This window comes from Chiloscyllium plagiosum, unplaced genomic scaffold, assembly GCF_037043375.1.
Source record: "Chiloscyllium plagiosum isolate Xiang-an unplaced genomic scaffold, Cpla_swu_hap1 HiC_scaffold_30, whole genome shotgun sequence".
NCBI classification, from domain to species: domain Eukaryota; kingdom Metazoa; phylum Chordata; class Chondrichthyes; order Orectolobiformes; family Hemiscylliidae; genus Chiloscyllium; species Chiloscyllium plagiosum.
Window position 1 is genome coordinate 50,552,710 of NW_028270168.1, and position 18,792 is coordinate 50,571,501.

General features: G+C 39.2%; 1 protein-coding gene across 7 annotated transcripts in view; it reads left to right on the forward strand.

Moving 5' to 3' along the window:
- adgrb2 (adhesion G protein-coupled receptor B2) overlaps positions 1-18,792 on the forward strand; it is an 805,995-nt gene that overhangs the window by 528,920 nt on the left and 258,283 nt on the right. For all 7 annotated transcript variants that reach the window (XM_043717943.2, XM_087976927.1, XM_087976929.1 and 4 more), the window contains one exon: positions 15,010-15,136. In XM_043717943.2, the coding sequence (XP_043573878.1) occupies positions 15,010-15,136 (127 nt within the window). The remainder of the gene's footprint in view (positions 1-15,009; positions 15,137-18,792) is intronic.

Consider the following 18,792-nt stretch of genomic DNA (forward strand, 5'->3'; position numbering starts at 1 on the left):
GAGAACCATGACAGTTACGTAACTAGTGAAGCTATAGGCTATTTCTTCAATCCAGCCTTCAGTGTTTGGATCACTCTTTCTACTAGGCCATTGGATGATGAGTGGTATGGAGCTGTCCTTTTATGTCAAATTCCATTCAACTTTAAAAAAAAACAAATTCCATGCTGGTAAACGATGACCCTTTATCTGTAACCAACTCCGGGACTCTGTTGCAAAAGATGTGCAAAGTTTTTCCATTGTTCCATGTTTATGAAAATCCAACAACGTTGAGTGGGTGTCTACAATAATAAAGAACACCAAACCCATGAAAAGGCCTGTATCATCAATATGCAACAGAGTCCAAGGTTTATGTAGGCATTCCCACAGATGAGGAGGAATTTCAGGTGGCTATTTTGACCTTAATGAAACTCTGGGTCTTTTCCCAACAATACAGCTATGTCTACATCCAAGCCTGGCCACTAGATATCACTCTTGCCAATATCTTCATTTTGGAGACCTCGGAATTGCCACAGTGGAGTTCGCCAGTATTTAATAGAGATTTTGCTTGGGACAATCATTCTCTCTACCCTTAACAATATACCATCCTCTATGGTCTCTCCAGGCCAAAAAGGTTTTAAATCTGTGAAAATCCTTTGGTTTTCCCCATCAATATCAATTGTACAATTTTGAAAGAACTGGATCTCTATGTCCAAAGTCTGATATTGTCAGCATTTCCCAAAGTTTAATATCACCACCAATGGTGTATCTGCTAATGAGAGGTGGCTCAATGCATCCACATTTGCTATTTGGCCTCCCAAGCAGTGTTCTAACTTGTAATTATAAGCATTTCGTATTAGCACCCAGCACTGCTCTGTCCTCTATAAGCATCTCATGAAGGGTTAAACCAAATTCTCAGGCTTCTGCCAGTCATCTTTACCTAGTCAAAAACCCCAGTCCAGATTCCCCAGATTCTCAAATTGCTAAATAAAAGCTATAGCATTTCTAAATTACAGAAGGCTTTTCTATATGTCAGTCAATTCTTGAAAGATTTTAATATCAGGTGCCTCAGGGAAAATTTAGCTCCTAATGACAGGAAACACTGCATCACCACAAGCTGTCAGAAGAAATACTCATTGTTTTTCATCTGCCACAATGTAATCTGCCTGGTAAGAAATAACATTCTTTCTACGTACTGGGCCCAGTCCTCAACAGCAGGATCAAACAAGTCAAACTTCACAAACAAAGAAATGATGTAGGAAAATGCCTACCCTCACCCCAGAACCCAATACTAACTCTGAACCACACCTGCTACCTAACCCCCACAACCTGCCAACAGATTCAGGAACCTCTTGTGTATTTTTCTACAACTCATCCTAAAGCAAAAATTATACCCCTAGACCAACAAACTAATTGTTTCTCTACATACCCTTTTACAGCGCCATCAAAGTGGCTTTCAGGACATTATAATGTCCGATGACAGCAACTGGCTGCTGTGATAATGGGGCATCGTTTGCCGCCTTCTGACAGTTCTACACTAAGAAAGAACTGTTAGAACATATGGGTCCACATTTCTTAGCGAGCCCTTGTCAGAATTTCCTCTCAAAAAAAGTAAAACTCTCTTCTTTCATAAAAAAGCAATCTTTGTGTGAGATTGCCACTCCCTGGAAAATCTAATCCAGCATGTATTCTTTTTTCCAATGTTTCAATGTGTCATCCATCAAAGTTATAATGGACAGTCAAGAAAATTCCTGTGTGAATTCAATCTGTATATTCTAACATTCTTGATTGACAACTATTTGGAAAATACTTTGAAAAGTGCCCCGTGATTTTTATTTTCAGCTCAGGTGCAACACAGACAACCAGACTTGCTGCTGTCAATGTGTCAGTCTTTTTTTATGGAAACTCTTAACATAATCATAATAAACTTGGTTTGCATAACAGAAAGAAAGGTAATGTATTAATTTAACACATTTTTCTATAATCACAGATAAATGTGCATAAACCCTATTTATACTGATTGGAAGGAACATGGGTCAGTCTCCTCAAACCAAATTTTAGTTCGAATGAGCAATTGTTGAATAGAACTGCAACTGATCTTACCTCATTTCAACCTTCTTTTGATGAATTTTAAAGAATTGTCATGGCTACCACTAATCAGACTTTGGGTCGCAGAATTAGCTGCATAAATTTGCATGTCTAATTTGTGGCTTTGCATTTTACAGGGTTTGTTCATCGTTTTTCACCTTGAAATTCAAAATAAATGGCTCTATTTCATGTATCACAATTTTAAAGATGACTCTTTTTGTCATAACACAGCTCACTGCCCAAAAATTGACGTGATTATTTGAAATGGTTTGTTAAAGCTTGTTAACTCTGTTGATTATAAAATTTCATTTTTTATTACTCCCAAGTTTTACTGTGTATTTGCAATATTATTTTTGTTCCTGTTGCATTGCCCATATCTTTTGGGTTGTTTGTATTTTGTTTGTCGCTCCTTTTCCCACAACAGTTTTGCTACTAGCTACTATTCACTTGAAGCAGATAACTTGCACAAAATTAGAATCACTTCTGGGTCTCTATTAATGCATGGATTTGAAAAATAATGGTAAATTAATTTGGGGTCAAGAAAGGCAGTGTAGATACAATTTAGGCACAAAGCCTTTTATAGGGGGTCCAAAGAGTCCTACCTGAGCACGTGAGAGTGTTTCTATCTGAACCACTTCTGCTTCATAATAACCATGGAATCAAATTTCTGTGTCATCAAATTCATCCAAGTATCTAGTGGGATAATATTTTCATCAATGGGAAACAGATTACCAAAGAAATAGCATTTTACCTCAAAACAAAAAAGCCAAAAATGGATGATTTCATAGACAAGTCACATGCTTTTTTTTTCGAAATTGACCGAAGTATTCTAAGATCTTATGCAACTTAACATGGCTTAAATTGTTTGTGTCTATGTGGCCTTTGCTCTCATCTGATTAGGATCTTACCATTTCAGGTGTAATTCATTTTCTTATCCACTCAATGTATTACTTCATCTCACTCTTATCTTCAATTCCATCTTCCGGTAAATATTCTTCTGTATCTGTCACTGCACTACAATTCCAACTCTGTCCCTTCAACACAAGTTGGAATCATTTGATTTCTTTCTCTTAAATTCTCAAGTCAAGATTGTGTTTATTATTATAACAATTAAGGGCAATCTGAGCATGGGCGCCTGTGGACCCATTCCATTCTCCATACCTTTCTAGTGTGAAATCTTTATTTACCATAGACAAGTCACATGCAGCCATATCAACCCTTACAACCGATCATATGGCCTGAATGAATGGGAACAACCTTTTATGTCTTTACTATCTCACCACATATCACAATGATATTCATGCCTCCATTAGAGTGTTGGTGGAACATATCATTGGCTCAGACATACTCCATTATTTGGGGAATTTTTTTATGACCTTGCCAGGATCTCAGAGATAATAGCTGTATTCTAAACTAATCCAATCAAAATTGAGTTTTCATGCAGTTAGTAGATCAGAAGTTCCAATTACAAGCAAGTGTACTTGCTGCAAATATTGTGCCAGTTAAAGGGACAATTGTGGTGTAAGGCTGCTGATTCTTAAGGGTGCTCGAGACTTGGGGGGGATAGTTCTAAATTCCCTGGCAACATTCCTGAAAGTATGCTAGCTATTTGAATGTTTCCAAGATTGGAGATTTCAATTATGTGGATAGCTAAGGTTGTTTTCCTTAGAGTAATGATTTGGAGGTGCCAGTGTTGGACTGGGGTGTACAAAGTTAAAAATCACCCCACTGCACTACACACACACAATCACATACATAGACACACATGCGCGCACACACACACACACTCCTACAGACCCATACACTCAAGCAGACCCTCTCATACGCTCACACATAAACTCCCACACTCTCACAAGAACCCTCTCACAGGCTTATACTCCTTTACACTCACACTTTCATACATACACATACACACACTTTCTCACAGACACTCACACCCCCCGCCGCGTTCACACACACACACTCCCCCACATGCGCACGCGCACACACGCACACTCCCCCACATGTGCACGCACACATATACACACGCACACACAAGATTGTGGGGTGAATGTGTACTTGCAGAATTACATTTTGCTCAAAAACTGCTTAAATCCACATAAGATTCTGTAAATCTCTTTTTTTAGATTAGAATCAGTCTGAACATTGGGGCACAGGCACCCTCACACAGTGCACCTTACACTTTCAATGCATTACCTGGGCCTATTGTTAAAGTTCACTTGAGAATGTAACTTTAAGAAAGTTCTGGAATTTACATATGAAAGAACTGAAACTAACATGCCCATTCTAAAAGATGAGAGGCTTAACATACAATCCAGGTCTTTTTCAATATATAATTTTAGTTACATCACACTGTAAACTTTTGGTATAAATTCTGTGTCCTACAATCTTATACTCCACAACCATCTGATGAAGAAGCAGTGCTCCAAAAGCTTGTGCTTCCGAATAAACCTGTAACCTGGTATTGTGTGATTTTTAACTTCTTTTGAGTAGTAATGGTTGAGAAGAGATTTGGCAGAGGTATTCAAAATCATGAAGAATCTGGATAGAGCACATGTGAAGAATCTGTTGCCATTTGTGGTAGGATTGAGTACAAAGGGGTATACATTTAAGGTAATTGATTAAAAAAAAGCATGGAAGCAAGGAATTTGTTTTTGTACAGTGAGTGGTTAGAGTCTGAAATGCACTGTCTCTGAGTGTGGAGGAAGCTGATTCTTTCATGGCTTTTAAAAAAAAACTTGATAAACAACGAGAAGGTAAAAATTTGTAAGGCTGTGTGGAAAACGCAAGGAATTGAGACCAGATGAGTTGCTCTTACAGACACTCACCAAATTGTCACCAAATTGTCTCCCTCAATTTGGTGAGTGTCTGTAAGAGCAACTCATCTGATCAACAAGATTGTCTACATCCATTTTTGTTATTTAGCCAATCTGAAACATATCTTTGACAGAAAATCACATCCATACTTTTGTTACCTCCAAATACTCTCCTTGTTGGTGTACCAATGTACAGCTTCTATAAAATTCAGCTTTTGTAAAGTTGGAACATAGAACATTACAGTGCAGTACATACCCTTCAGCCCTCAGTGTTGTGCGTCCTGTGGAACCAATCTGAAGCACATTTATCCTACCTTATTAGTTCTGCTTCTAAAACATATACATTGTCATGTTAACCTATTGTCCCCTTACTTCCTAATTTACTTTCATTCCCAGTTCAAACACATTTCTTTGTGTTCAAAATCCTCCCCTCTTCTCTTGAGGCAGCCACTAAAACATGATGAATAATATGGAGGATCCTTAGCACTGTGAGGGGTATACTAACTGTCAACATACTTTTCCCAACTCAATCTCTTTTACCTTTGAGTCTCTTATATGTTGTCACTAAAGAATCAGTAATAGCTTTCATGACAGCAAGTACCATTAGACTTAGGATATCTTTCCATGGAATCTCTTTCTGTACCTGGCTTTGACTGTTTTAGCTTTACGCATCTATTAAACCAGCCTTCACCAAATTGCTGATATCCTTCAACATTGTCAGTCAGTGGTTCCAAGAGCTTGTAAATAGACTCAAAGGATTTTAAAACATTTCTTTCTATAGACTGACCCTATGAAGTGAATATCTATCATCTCTACAATGAAAGCATCTAGTTCTGATTTCCACCAACAGCATCATCTTCTCCCCAGTAGAGGTTTGTGCATTGGCACTTCCACTGTTCCCCAGTGATGCAGTGTCCCAGGGTAGATATCCCTCCCTAATTTGGTGTTTGTGCAGATGCATCAATGGACATTTTGAATTTGAATTAGCATTATTGTTGTGTGTACTCAAATAAATGTAGTGAAAAGTTTACAAGTCACCACTTACATCATTTTGGGCACAAAGGTACCAAAGTAGAGATTATTCAGTATAGATTCTGAGGAAAAGAAAACATAAAGAAATAAAAAGTCCAGTATTGCAGCTTATAGGAATAAATTAGAAAATAGAGAAATAAAAAATTCAAAACGACATTCCTACCAACCTAGCCCACACTGACACCTAGCCTCCAGTCCATGCTGGGTCTTGACTTTAAACTGCCCCAGGTTTCATCTCGAGTTTGTCATGGCTGGGCGACCGCTCTGGAATCACCGTGAGACCAGAAGTCCACAATGAGGCCAAGCCAGGCCAGACGACTGCCACATCGGGCTGAGAGACCATCACGCTGAGCAGCTGAGAGACCGCGAGGCCAATCTGAGATGACACCACGCTAGGCTGATACCGCCATGCCTAGCAGCAAGATCACCAGGCCACGCCAGACCAGGAGATCACCACACTAGACAGTATACCCACATTAATTTTAGGAAATTCCAGGATTTTGACCTAGCAATGTTGAAGGAGCCAGTTATGTAGTTCCAGTCAGGATGATGTGTGCCTGGATCAGAACGTGCCGGTGATGGTATTCCTATGTTGTAAGTTTGGAAAAAGCTGCCAGAAGAGTGTTGGTGAATTACTGCAGTGCATCATGGACATGTTAGGCATTGCTGTCACAGTGCAATGGTGGTGGGGGAATGAATGTTGAAGGTGATAAGTGGGATACCAATCACATGGGCTACTTCCTCTTGAATGTTGTCAATCTCTTTAGTGTTTTTGGAGCTGCACTCATCCAGGCAAGTGGAGAGGTTTTGATTACACTTCTATCTTGTGCCTTCTAGTTGTATGACAGGCTAGTTTCTGATGTGTTCTTTCTACAATGTAGCCATTCTATCAGTAAATCTTAATTCACCCATAGCCTTTGCAGGCCCAATGCCTTGAGTCATTTCTTTATATCACATGCAATGAATCAAATTGGCTGAGGGTTGCTGTAGCATCTTTGACAGATCAAGGAGAAGATCCACTACTTCCTTGCTTGTGTAATGATGGGACAAGGGGCAACAAATGAAAGACATTGCTACTATCAGCTTCCTTCAATGAATTGATTTGCAAACAAAATTATTCATGAGCATTTTCAAATGAAATAGAATTTAAATAATCTGCATCCATGTAATTGCAATTAAAAGTTAATATCACTTTGACTAACCGTCTTCTTAGCTAAATATGTGATTCTAGTACTGAATGCAGGAAATGTATTGGCATATGTTTCAGGTGCTGATAAGTCTTGTAGGGTTGACCCATCTCTCTCTTCCAGTTCCACTCACATTTTTCCCAATTGTTTAGAATCAGAAAATGAGTGATTCTTCTGCAGCCGCACTATATGTGTATATGACAAATAGTTTTTTTGTCTTCATGGTGATGAATCAATCATTGCAACAAGAATTAAAACTAAAACTAATTTTCTGTCAAATGGATCTTGCTGGTAGGAAAGTGAAATTAGCAAGATATTTCATTATCATTTTACTCTTTCAAACCCTATTCTGTCTGTGTCTGATAATTGCTCAAATACTTATTGGCAATCATTTATAGAAATTTATAAAATCCCAGTCCATTCCCCTATTGCTTTTTAGCTGAAAGATAACAGAGGACTGAAATTCAGTATCCATTCTTGATGATTTTTATTTTAATTCCCATGACGAATTCCCTTGTTGAACAGAATTTGCACTGATGACATGCTGTTGTCTGTAAAGCAATTGTCATTGTTTTCAGTTTGAAGTTCTGGATGGCTCTGGTTGCTCTGCATCTACAGATTTGTAGCAAAATGCAGCTCAACCAAACTGGCGACTCAAACTGCCTAACTAAAAGGTTCTTGGTGCCACTTTCTTTCAAAGTATTCCATCACTCGTTTGAAAACCAACTTTGTTTTGCACAGCTATAACTGTGAACCATTTGACTTTTTTTTCAAAGTTGTAATACTGTCCTGGTATTTCAGCTCTCAAGCAGTGTAGGAAACTTCCATTTTTGTTTATAATCCAAAAAGAAAAATACAAAGCCCCTGACAGTTTTTAAAATAATACTGATTCTTTTTTAGATTTTGAGTTAATTGCAAGTTAGTTTATAAGGAAATCCCTGATAAATGTGCACACTGTACATAAAACATTTCATGTAGTAATTAAAGCAACATTTCATTTAGTAATTAAACGGAAAAAGTAGTCTGTATTCTCAGACTACTAGATGAATTGATTAGATGCCATAATCTCTGTTGACATGTTCATATCTTGTGAGGTGCAATATTTTATGATTCACTGACACTGCATGATAGTAATGAAGCTGGCTATAATCAATGGAAACTCTGAATCTATAACGGCAGTAAGCTGCAATTTATTGCATTTTGGATGCTCAGTCATGGGCATAGCAACTAAACACAGCTATTCTGATCAGAACAATGTCAAAATATTGAGCCATTTTCAGTGTGATATTATAAAAGATCATTTTACAGTGCATGAATATTGTCCCAATGGTAAATAGTCAAAACTGTAAAATAACATATTGCTCCTTCAATCTTAGGTAGTTGATTGTGCCTAGTTTCTTTTTAAAAACACAAAGAAATAAAGTAAACTTTTGTGAAAGATGGAATTGTGACTACAGTATGAAGTTATAACTCTTCTTTTGATATTGCACACCCCACAAATGTCAGAATATCGTAGAGACAACTGAGGATTCAAGTAACAGAATTAATATTTAGTATTCCCAAGTGGCCATTTTAATGCTTAGGTTTCACAGGGTGTGCTTGATAACATGTATGACACACCTGGGGAGTGAAATTCACTCCAAGAAAATTGATGGTTAATTTTTCATATCTTTTTCCCACTGATGTTTAGTTTGATTGTTCATCCTCTTTTAAAGGGTCTTATTTCCTAAATCTCACTGTATCATTTTACATGATTTGAAATTAAACACCTTCATAATGTTTTTCCAATCAATGGAAAATTTAAAAATGTAATATATAAAAGACTGCCAATTGGCATCGTCCCAGTTTTCGCATCTAGTATGTCTAAGTTCTTTCTATGTGTTTCGCACCATGTAACGTCAAAATTCAGAACAATGTCACAAAATTTCACCCTGTGCCAATGTAACATTAGGCAATATTGGTATGGGAAGATTCCTGATCTACTGCAGTCTTTGTGTTGTGGGTGTAATCATGGAGTTATTGAGGAGGCAGTTCCAGGACTTTGACTTGTTGACAATATAGGAACAGACATGATTTTAAGACAGAATTCTCTGTGACTCACAGGAGTTTCTGATCCCAATCTCTTCCTATTCTTGTGTTTCAATCTAGTAGTGATCACAGTTTGGAGCATGCTATTGAAGGTACTTTGGAGAATCACTGCAGTATATCTGGTAGATTTCATTTGAGGTGATTTGTTATTGTTGCATGTAGCTAAATACCGTGAAAAGTTTTGTTTTGCATACTGTACAAGCAGATGGTACCATACAAAGTGTATTAGGATACAGAACAGAAAGAAGAATACAAAGTTATTGCTGCAGAGAAGGTGCGCAAACAGCAAGATCAACATTAAATTTGAAATTTGAGAGATCCATTCAGATAGTATATACTGTTACATTTTTGCATTATTGGTGGAGGGAATGGTATATTTAAATGGTGAATAGAATGTTATTGAAGAAAGCTATTTTATTCTGAATGTATTGGGTGTCTTCTATGTTGTTGGAGTAGCTTTCATACCAGGCAAGTGTGGGTTATTCCATAACAGATATTTAACTCTGGTTGGTGTATAAACTTTGGGAAATTTGTCAGATAGTTGCTAGCCCCAGATTCCTAGCTCTCACCTACTATTGTAGCCACAGCATTTATGCCTCTGGTCAGTGGCAATCCCCAGAGGGGAGAATCCAACTATTGTAATGCAGATGGATGGTTACATCTTTTTTGTTAGAGATGACACTACACTTCCTGGCACATGACTGGCATGAATATTACTTGCCGCTTCACAGACAAAATTCAATATTGTCTTAGTAAGCTGATCAGGACTACATCAATATCTGAGGAGTTACAAATGGGATTGAATACTGGCAAGCATGCCAGTTTCTGACATGGTGATGGTGCAAAGGTATTTAATAAAGCAGCTGAAGAGGGTTGAATCTAGGACACTGCCTAAGGAACTCCAGCAGTGTGTCCAGGGAATGAGGGGATTGGTCTTTAATAACCACAACCATCTTGTTTGTATTAGCAATGACTCTAGATAGTATAGGAATTTCCTGTAATTCCGATTGATTTCCATCTTATTTGGGCTCTCAGTCAAATGCTGCATTAATATCAAGGGCAATCATTCATCCCTTAATTTCTAACATTCAGCCTTTCTGCCCACATTTGGACTAAGGTTATAATGAAATTTAGAGACTGGCAGAACCCAGCCTGAGCATTAGTGACAAGCTATTGCTGAGTAAGTGTACGTACAAGCACAGTTTTATAACTTTTTCTGTTACTTTGCTAATTATGATAAAAGGAGGAGAGGGCTGATTAGGTAGTCAAAAGGGGACTTATACATGGAGGCTGGTGCATGGCCAAGGATTGAATGTATAATTTGCATCCTTAAAGAGGGTTGTTGTAAAAGTTGAAGTAATTAAGACATTCAAAGGATTTTAAATTGATAAGGACAAGATATTGGATAGGCTTCCTGTACTGAAAGTTTGTAGTGTACTGGAATCAAATAAGATGCATAAAGGGGTAGTGAGAGTGGCCCTAATTTTCCAGTCTTCCTTAGACTCGGAGTGATGTCAAAGGACTAGACCTTGCAAACTATGCTCAAGAAAGGGCATAACGTTAAGCCTGGCAGCTACAGACCAGTCAGGTAAACCTTGGTAATGGGAAACTTCCACAAATGGTAACTTGGGGCAAAGCTAATTGTCAATTGGACAAATTTATGTTAATTAAGGAAACCCAGGACAGATTTCTGGGAAAATCATGTTGAGGTTTTGATGAAGATAATCCTGTTGATGTACAGTATTTCACCTTTAAGAGAAAAGCGCAATAAAAAGGAGTGCTGACATGGATTCAAAATTGTTTTAGTGAGAGAACCAAGAGTTATTTTTGAGACTGAAGTAAGGCTTATAATGGAGTTTCCCAGGAGTTGGTGTCAGTACACTACTCTTCCTTTTAAATATATACTAAAATCCAAGGGCACAATTTCAACACTAGTGGACCAAAGTTTTGTGAGTTATGACATGGTAATATGGAATTTCAAAATAGTATAGATACGATGATTGAATGGGCAAACAAGTGGCAGATGAGATTTAATGCATAGAAATTTGAAATTATTTGTTTTGGGAGGAAGAATGCAGAGACAATACAAATTGAAAGGTACTTACAGAGGATGCAAGAACAGAGGCACCCGGTTTATGTTGAAGGTGATAGGATAATACAGCATACAGAATCCAACTAGGCTTTATTGTGACAGTTACTTCTTATTGTGAGTATTTTATGTGTTGAAAGCCAGCACTTTGTGAAAGTGGCAATGTTGTGACATTCAGGTACAGAGAGGGTCAAGAGCAGTTCAGTGGTAACATTCAATTTTGCCCTGCAATAGCACAAATACGACCAAAGTTTGTTGACATTTTAGTTGGGCACTCAGGGCAGTTCAGAGGTTACTAAAAAGCAACTAGGATCACAAATAATTGGAAAAGGGGACAGGTGCAGATTCCATGTTAAGTGCTGATTTTCGTTACACTGTGTCTAGTTATACTGAGTCAACACTGGGATTTTATTATTATGTGAGTCTGCAGTTGGGATCCCTGGGTGACGTCAAGATTAGTTAAATAGCTAAGTGTACTTGGGGCTCAGGAAAAAGCATATGAAAGATTTATTTTGGTGGAGCTAGCTCATGAGTGGCTCAGAAGCCTCAGAGCATTAAATCAGCAATAAAGCTGAGACAGTAGATTTGAAAGGCCATAAACAGCACTTAGAGTCATTGAGATATGCAGCATGGAAACAGACCCTTTGGTCTCCAACCCGTCCATGCCAACCAGATATCCCAGACCTGATCTACTCCCACTGCCAGCACCCGGCCCATGTCTCTCCAAACCCTTCCTATTCATGTACCCATCCAAATGCCTCTTAAATGTTGCAATTGTACCAGCCTCTACCACTTCCTCTGGCAGCTCATTCCATACACGTACCACCCTTTGCGTGAAAAAGCTGCCCCTTTTGTATCTTTCCCCTCTCACCCTAAACCTATGCCCTCTAGCTCTGGACTCCCCCATCCCAGGGAAAAGACTTTGTCTATTTATCCTATCCATGCCCCTCATAATTTTGTAAATCTCTATAAGGTCACCCCTCTGCCTCCAACACTCAAGGGAAAACAGCCCCAGCCTCTCCCCATAGCTCAAATCCTCCAACCCTGGCAACATCCTTGTAAATCTTTTCTAAATCCTTTCAAGTTTCACATCTTTCCGATAGGAAAGAGACCAGAATTGCACACAATATTCCAACAGTGCCCTAACCAAAGTCCTGTACAGCTGCAACATGACATCCCAACTCCTGTAATCAATACTCTGACCAATAAAAGAAAGTAAACCAAACGCCTTCTTCACTATCCCATCTACCTGTAACTTCACTTTCAAGGAGCTATGAACCTGCACTCCAAGGTCTCTTTGTTCAGCAACACTCCCTAGGACCTTACCATTAAGTGTATAAGTCCTGCTAACATTTGCTTTCCCAAAATGCAGCACCTCGCATTTATCTGAATTAAACTCCATCTGCCACTTCTCAGGCCATTGGCCCATCTGGTTAAGATCCTGTTGTAATCTGAGGTAACCTTTTTCACTGTCCACTACTCCTCCAATTTTGGTGTCATCTGCAAACTTACTAACTGTACCTCTTATGCTTGCATCCAAATTATTAATGTAAATGACAAAAAGTAGAGGACCCAGCACCGATCCTTGTGGCACTCCATTGGCCACAGGCTTCCAGTCTGAAAAACAACCCTCCACCACCACCCTCTGTCTTCTACCTTTGAGCCTTACTTGTTGCAATTGTGCAAAATTAGAAAAGCCAGGGACAATCTTTAGATTGGTGAAGGACAGAATTTGATGAAGAGCTGGATTTTTTTAAACCTGTGAATAGGTCTTCAAGTGCACTTGAAGTCATGGGGAGTGTGGATCCAGAAAGGTAGGCAATCAAGCATAACAGGAGCAGTCATTTAGATAGTTCATGACAGTGCAGCTCTTGAGAAGGAATTTCAAGACCAGTTCAGCAAAATTAAACCTTACAATTATCTGGGGTTTAATGAGATTTAATAACTTATTAAAGGGCAGAAAGTGGAATTGAGATTAAGATGAAACATTTAGAGGGATATGGGCCAAACACAGACAAATGGAAGTTGTTTAATTTGAGAAGTCTGGTTCAGCATGGACAAGTTGGAACAAAGAGTGTGCTATATGTCTCTGACTCTTTGAGATCAGTCGTGATTGTATTAAGTAATGGAACAAGTTTAAGAGGCTGAATTGCCTACTCCTGCTCAATGATCTTATGGTAATATGTCATTAATGTTTTGGGGGGAGTTGCTTAGAAATCCAAAGGTATTTGGTCACAATATATTACCTTTATTTACCACATGCTAATTTAATGTGTTAGAAATAAGTTGCATGTGTAATATAGATTGAATTACAGTGCTAGGTCACCATCAAGGCCCCACCTTCTCAACCTGTCCCATTCCTCTGAAGTGCGGTGACTCTCAGGTTAAACTCACCACTTGTCTGTGTAATGAGCCAGCTGTCTATAGTCACCTGTGACTATCAGTGACTTTCACCATATATGATAAAGTATAGTCATTTGTGTGGAATCTAGTTGCTTCATACTGATGGTATATTGTTTGGATATCACATTTTGCCCGTTTTAAAGGGAATGGATTGTTGATCTCAAACCAGATCATATTACAAAGTTAATTAACTAGTCTAGAATCATAACATAATAACTGGATCCATAAAGTACAAAAGGAAAGAAGTTGTATTGAACTTGTATAGTACATTCGTGTGCCTCAGCTGGAGTGTTGTGTGGGCTTATGAGTATCACCATTTAGGAAGGATGTGAAGGTAGTTTTCATCAGCCCTGCCATCCCAATATGGTTTATTTTGGTTTGTTCCTTTATACTCAACAGGCAGAGCTGTGAAACCATTGTAGCCATTGTTTGCACAATCCCTAAATATTTGGCCTTCCTAACTTTTGGGGAGGTTTATTCCTTTTGTCAAAAAGTCAGAGAAAATTATGACCTGGAAGTTCATGTTGGTCTTTCTCTTGACACATACTGCTCCAGCTGTCAGGACTAATTGAGATTGTTCAATCTTTGGCAATCCTGTGTTTTCCAAAAGAGCTACAAATAGATTTTATTGCCACGGAATCAAACCGTGTCGAGTTGAGAACAGTTGCCAGATACTCCGGTTTGATGCTCGAAAACACTCGTCATTAAAGCGGGTGATAGATTGCATTATAGTCCCTGCTCGATTTAATCGCCAAACTGTCCGCTGTTGCTGATATTTCAGTCCGTAAGTACTTGGTTGAAAGCAGTATGAACGGTGCCTTATCTAGGCCATTTGTAAAGACATTTGCTGGCTGGCGGGCGGGGGAGAATCGATGGAGCTGCGCGATCCATAGCCCGTACAGATGATAGCTGGGAGCGATCCTGGCTTGAGCAGCTCTCGGTTGAGCACTGAGCGAGTGCCGGCGAAAATGTTCTCATTGCTAGCGGTGCGTTCACACGCACTAAGGGCAATCTGGGAAAGAAGTTGTTACGAGAAGTGAAAGGGCTGGGAAAAATGAAGAGAAAAAGACATCGGTCATCAGACTAAACATGGTCTGAAAGGATAGTTTCACTAAAGAGCGTTTTTTAATGGTAGTGAGTGTGGGAGCCCTATGGTAATGTTAGGGTCATGTCTGTTATGATTGATCTAACACTTGATACCAGTGCGTGTTGGCCGTTTCCTCTTTATCACTGAACAGTGCTTAGATGGTCGCTCATTTACGCAGAATGAAAGTAGGCTGCAGTCTGATGTCTCGTTTCTGTCTCTCCATCCCTGTCTGTTTTATCACAGGGATTCTGGTCCAGGGAGCTGGGACCCTCAGGGATGTGAAACGGTGCAAACACAAGCATCACACACGAAATGTCTTTGTAATCAACTGGCCACTATCGCCATCTTAGCCCAGAAACCGAGAGATTCGGTGAGTATTGTACAAAACATAAAACGCCTGATTGCATATCACACCTCCAAGCTGTTTTGGAATTTATATTTTCTATTATATTTCAGAGATTAGCTTATGTGTCTGTTGAGCATTCCTGGAAAAGGGGCCAGTATTGTATCACTAAGGTTATGTTATACAAACCGCATTCTCTTGTGGATGTCTTTGTTATGTACATTGCCGTAAAAAATAAATCACGGCTCAAGGTATTTTTATACAAAATGTTGCACTAAATGAAGGTTTTCATTTCGTTTCAATATGTATCATAAAGATTGCTGTGAAAATTAAAAGTGTTGACACGCTGTGCTAGTAGTATCATGCATACTAACCCCGTTGACCATGAACTTTCACACTTTTGGGGTGGCATTGGAGGCGTGACGTGAACTGCCTCTCTCGGAGGTGATATATCCGTCATTAATCCAATGTTAAAACAAACCGACGATTCAGTGAAGAATTAGAAAACAGTATTCAAACTAGTTTTTGAAAGGTGATGTTCTGAAAAATCAAATGCTGTTGTGTTATGACTTAACGTAGTTTTGTAGTGAAGAATTCACGGATAATTTGTTTTTGGTTAGAAATAGTTTCAAAGTCCCACATTTAAGCTCGGGCCCTACAATGTTCAGCAGACTTTCAATGGGCCTTCTTTAATTAAATAAGCAAAGGTACTTCGAACAATCTAAAAGAGGTACATAAATTTACCTTAAAGAATATTAAGTCGATAGGAAATGCCTTATGAAAACTGAACTGATCATGCATTTCAAACAGGTTTGTGGCCTTAGGGGTTTTTTATGATGTATAAAAACATTGCTAAGAAATAAATAAATGGTATTGGATTACTGTGATTCTTTAGGTTTTTAACATTATTTTATGCATTGAAATTTTTTATGAGGTACTTTTCATCCAAAAGTTGAATGCTGAGAAGTTATAGCAGCAGTATGGAAACAGACTTATTGGGTACATGCCACAATGATTAAAATTATTCTGTCACAAAATGATGTCACAAGGACTTGCTCTATGGCTCCTGAGGCCACTTTATAAGTAATGGTTTCGTATTTCAGTTTGGTTCCTCTGATATTCTTGTGACAGTGACTTTAATAACTTCTGTTGTTGAAACTATTAGGCATGCATTTAGTTACAAGTTGGGCTGTGATTTTTATGCAGTTGTTTTCTGTCTGATTATACTGCATTATAAGGTGTGTTTCCACAGCCAAAGCCTTGTAATTGAATCTCAACATAGAAGTAAAGTTGCTGCGATGCATTTAGACCATTGGTATTGCAAGTCAAATTTCATCTTTGTTTTTGTAAAGGTTAAGATAAAAATATAAAAATGGTATTTGATAATCTTGTAACAATTGCTGCAGTTCAGAGCTTGGAGTCACTGTGAGCTATAGCCAGAACTGATAATCAATTGAAATGTTTTAAATTTTCAGCAAACGCTGTGAAAGATTTATTCTCTTTCACATAGATCATCTAAGAGACATTGCTAGCCTCTTCGAGAGAAAGTGAGGGCTGCAGATGCTGGAGATCAGAGCTGAAAATGTGTTGCTGGAAAAGCGCAGCAGGTCAGGCAGCATCCAAGGAACAGGAGAATCGACGTTTCGGGGCTAGAAGGGCTTATGCCCGAAACATCGATTCTCCTGCTCCTTGGATGCTGCCTGACCTGCTGCGCTTTTCCAGCAACACATTTTCAGCTCTTGCTAGCCTCTTCACCAACATCCTACTCAAGGAAACTGTTGATATTTGCCCTATGTTACTATATTGTTGCACCAATGTGCTATCAGTATCCAATTTTGTTTTCATAGAACCAATGAATTGAGCAATTCATGCAGTTGAATTCAGTTTTAATGACATCACATAAACCTAAATGTATAGTGTGGCCATGGGACCCCTTCGAGGTCCAACCTTTGCTAACATTTTCTTGGTTACCATAGGAAGCATGTTTTAAATGGAGTGATCACTAACGTCCTATCTCATGCCAACTTCTGATATGTAAATAGCAGAATTGCAATGTTTGATCCTCAACTGCATCAAATTAATCCTTTATGCACCTAATAAATTCCAGGAGAAAGTGAGGACTGCAGATGCTGGAGATCAGAGTCAAAAAGTGTGGTGCTAGAAAAGCACCGCCAGTCATGCAGCATCCGAGAAGCAGCAGACTCAACGTTTCAAGCATAAGCTCTTCATCAGGAATGGGGTGAGGGCAGGGTGGCTAAGGGGGCTGAGAGAGAAGTGTGAGCGGGGTGGAGCTGGGGAGAAGGTAGCTGGGAATGCGATAGGTGGATGAACATGGGGGTGGTGGGGATAGGTTGGAGTGGAGGGTGGAATGCGTTTTGAACTACCCTACCTGTCCATCGTCTTTTCCACCTATCCACTCTGTCCTCCACTCCGACCTATCACCACCATCCCCCACCTTCATCTACCTCTTGCATTCCCAGCTACCTCCCCCCCCAGCCACATCCCCTTCTCATTTATTTCTCAGCCCACTTGGGCCTCCCCCACATTCCTAATGAAGAGCATATGCTCGAAACATCGACCTCTCCTGCTCCTCAGATGCCACCTGACCAGCTTGCTTTTCCAGCACTACACGTTTTGACTCTAAATGTCCATCCAAGCAGTCTTTAGGAAATTAGGTAAGAAATTGACAAGCATGCCTTCAAAAGTCGTTAACTCTGATCAGTGTCCATGACACACTGTAGTGAGTATTAGAACATGCTAGAACAGATGAATGTATGGCTGGAGAGATGAGGCTAGAAGGAAAGCTTCAGATTCTTCAAGCATTAGAACCATTTCTGGGGGAGATGGAGCCTGTACAAATTGGACAAGTTACATCTACACAACATCTTTGTGGGGAGGTTTGTTTTGGTGGATTTAAACTGGACTGACAAGGAGATGGTCTCGTGACAAGCAGTTTTTTTCTAGTTCATTCGTGGGATTTGGGGATTGCAGGTTGGACCAGCATTTATTGCCCAGACTGAATTTCTTCATTCTCAGACTACTGCAGTATATGTTGTGTAGGTAGACCCATAATGCCATTAGGGAAGGAGTTCCAGAATTTTGATCCAGCAACACTGAAGGAATAATGATATATTTCCAAGTCAAAATGGTAAGTGGCTTGGAAAGGAACTTTCAGATAGTGGTATTCTGATGCATCTGCTGCCCCTGTCTTCCTGGACTGAAGTGATTATCAGTTCAGAAAGTGCTGTGTAAGGAGTGTTGGTCAGTTTCTGTAGCACATCTTGTATATGTTACACATTACTGCTACTGAGCTTGGTGGTGGATGGGGTTGGGTATTTGTGCATGTGGTGCCAATCATGTGGACTGCTTTGACCTGGATGATATCAAGTTTCTTGACTGTGCACTTAGCGGCACTCATCCAGGAAAGTAGGGGACATTCCATGATACCTGTGACTTGTCCTTGTAGATGACCAACAGGCATTTGGAATTCAGAAGATGAGTCACTTACTGCATAATCCTTAGCCTCCGACTTGCTCTTGTAGCTACTGTATTTATATGACTAGTCCAGTTCAGTTTCTGGTCAATGGTAACACACCTCAGATTGTTGATGGTGGGGTTCAATGATGGTAACACATAGAATGTCAAGAGCTGATGATTGGAATGATTCAATTCTTTTTTGTGTA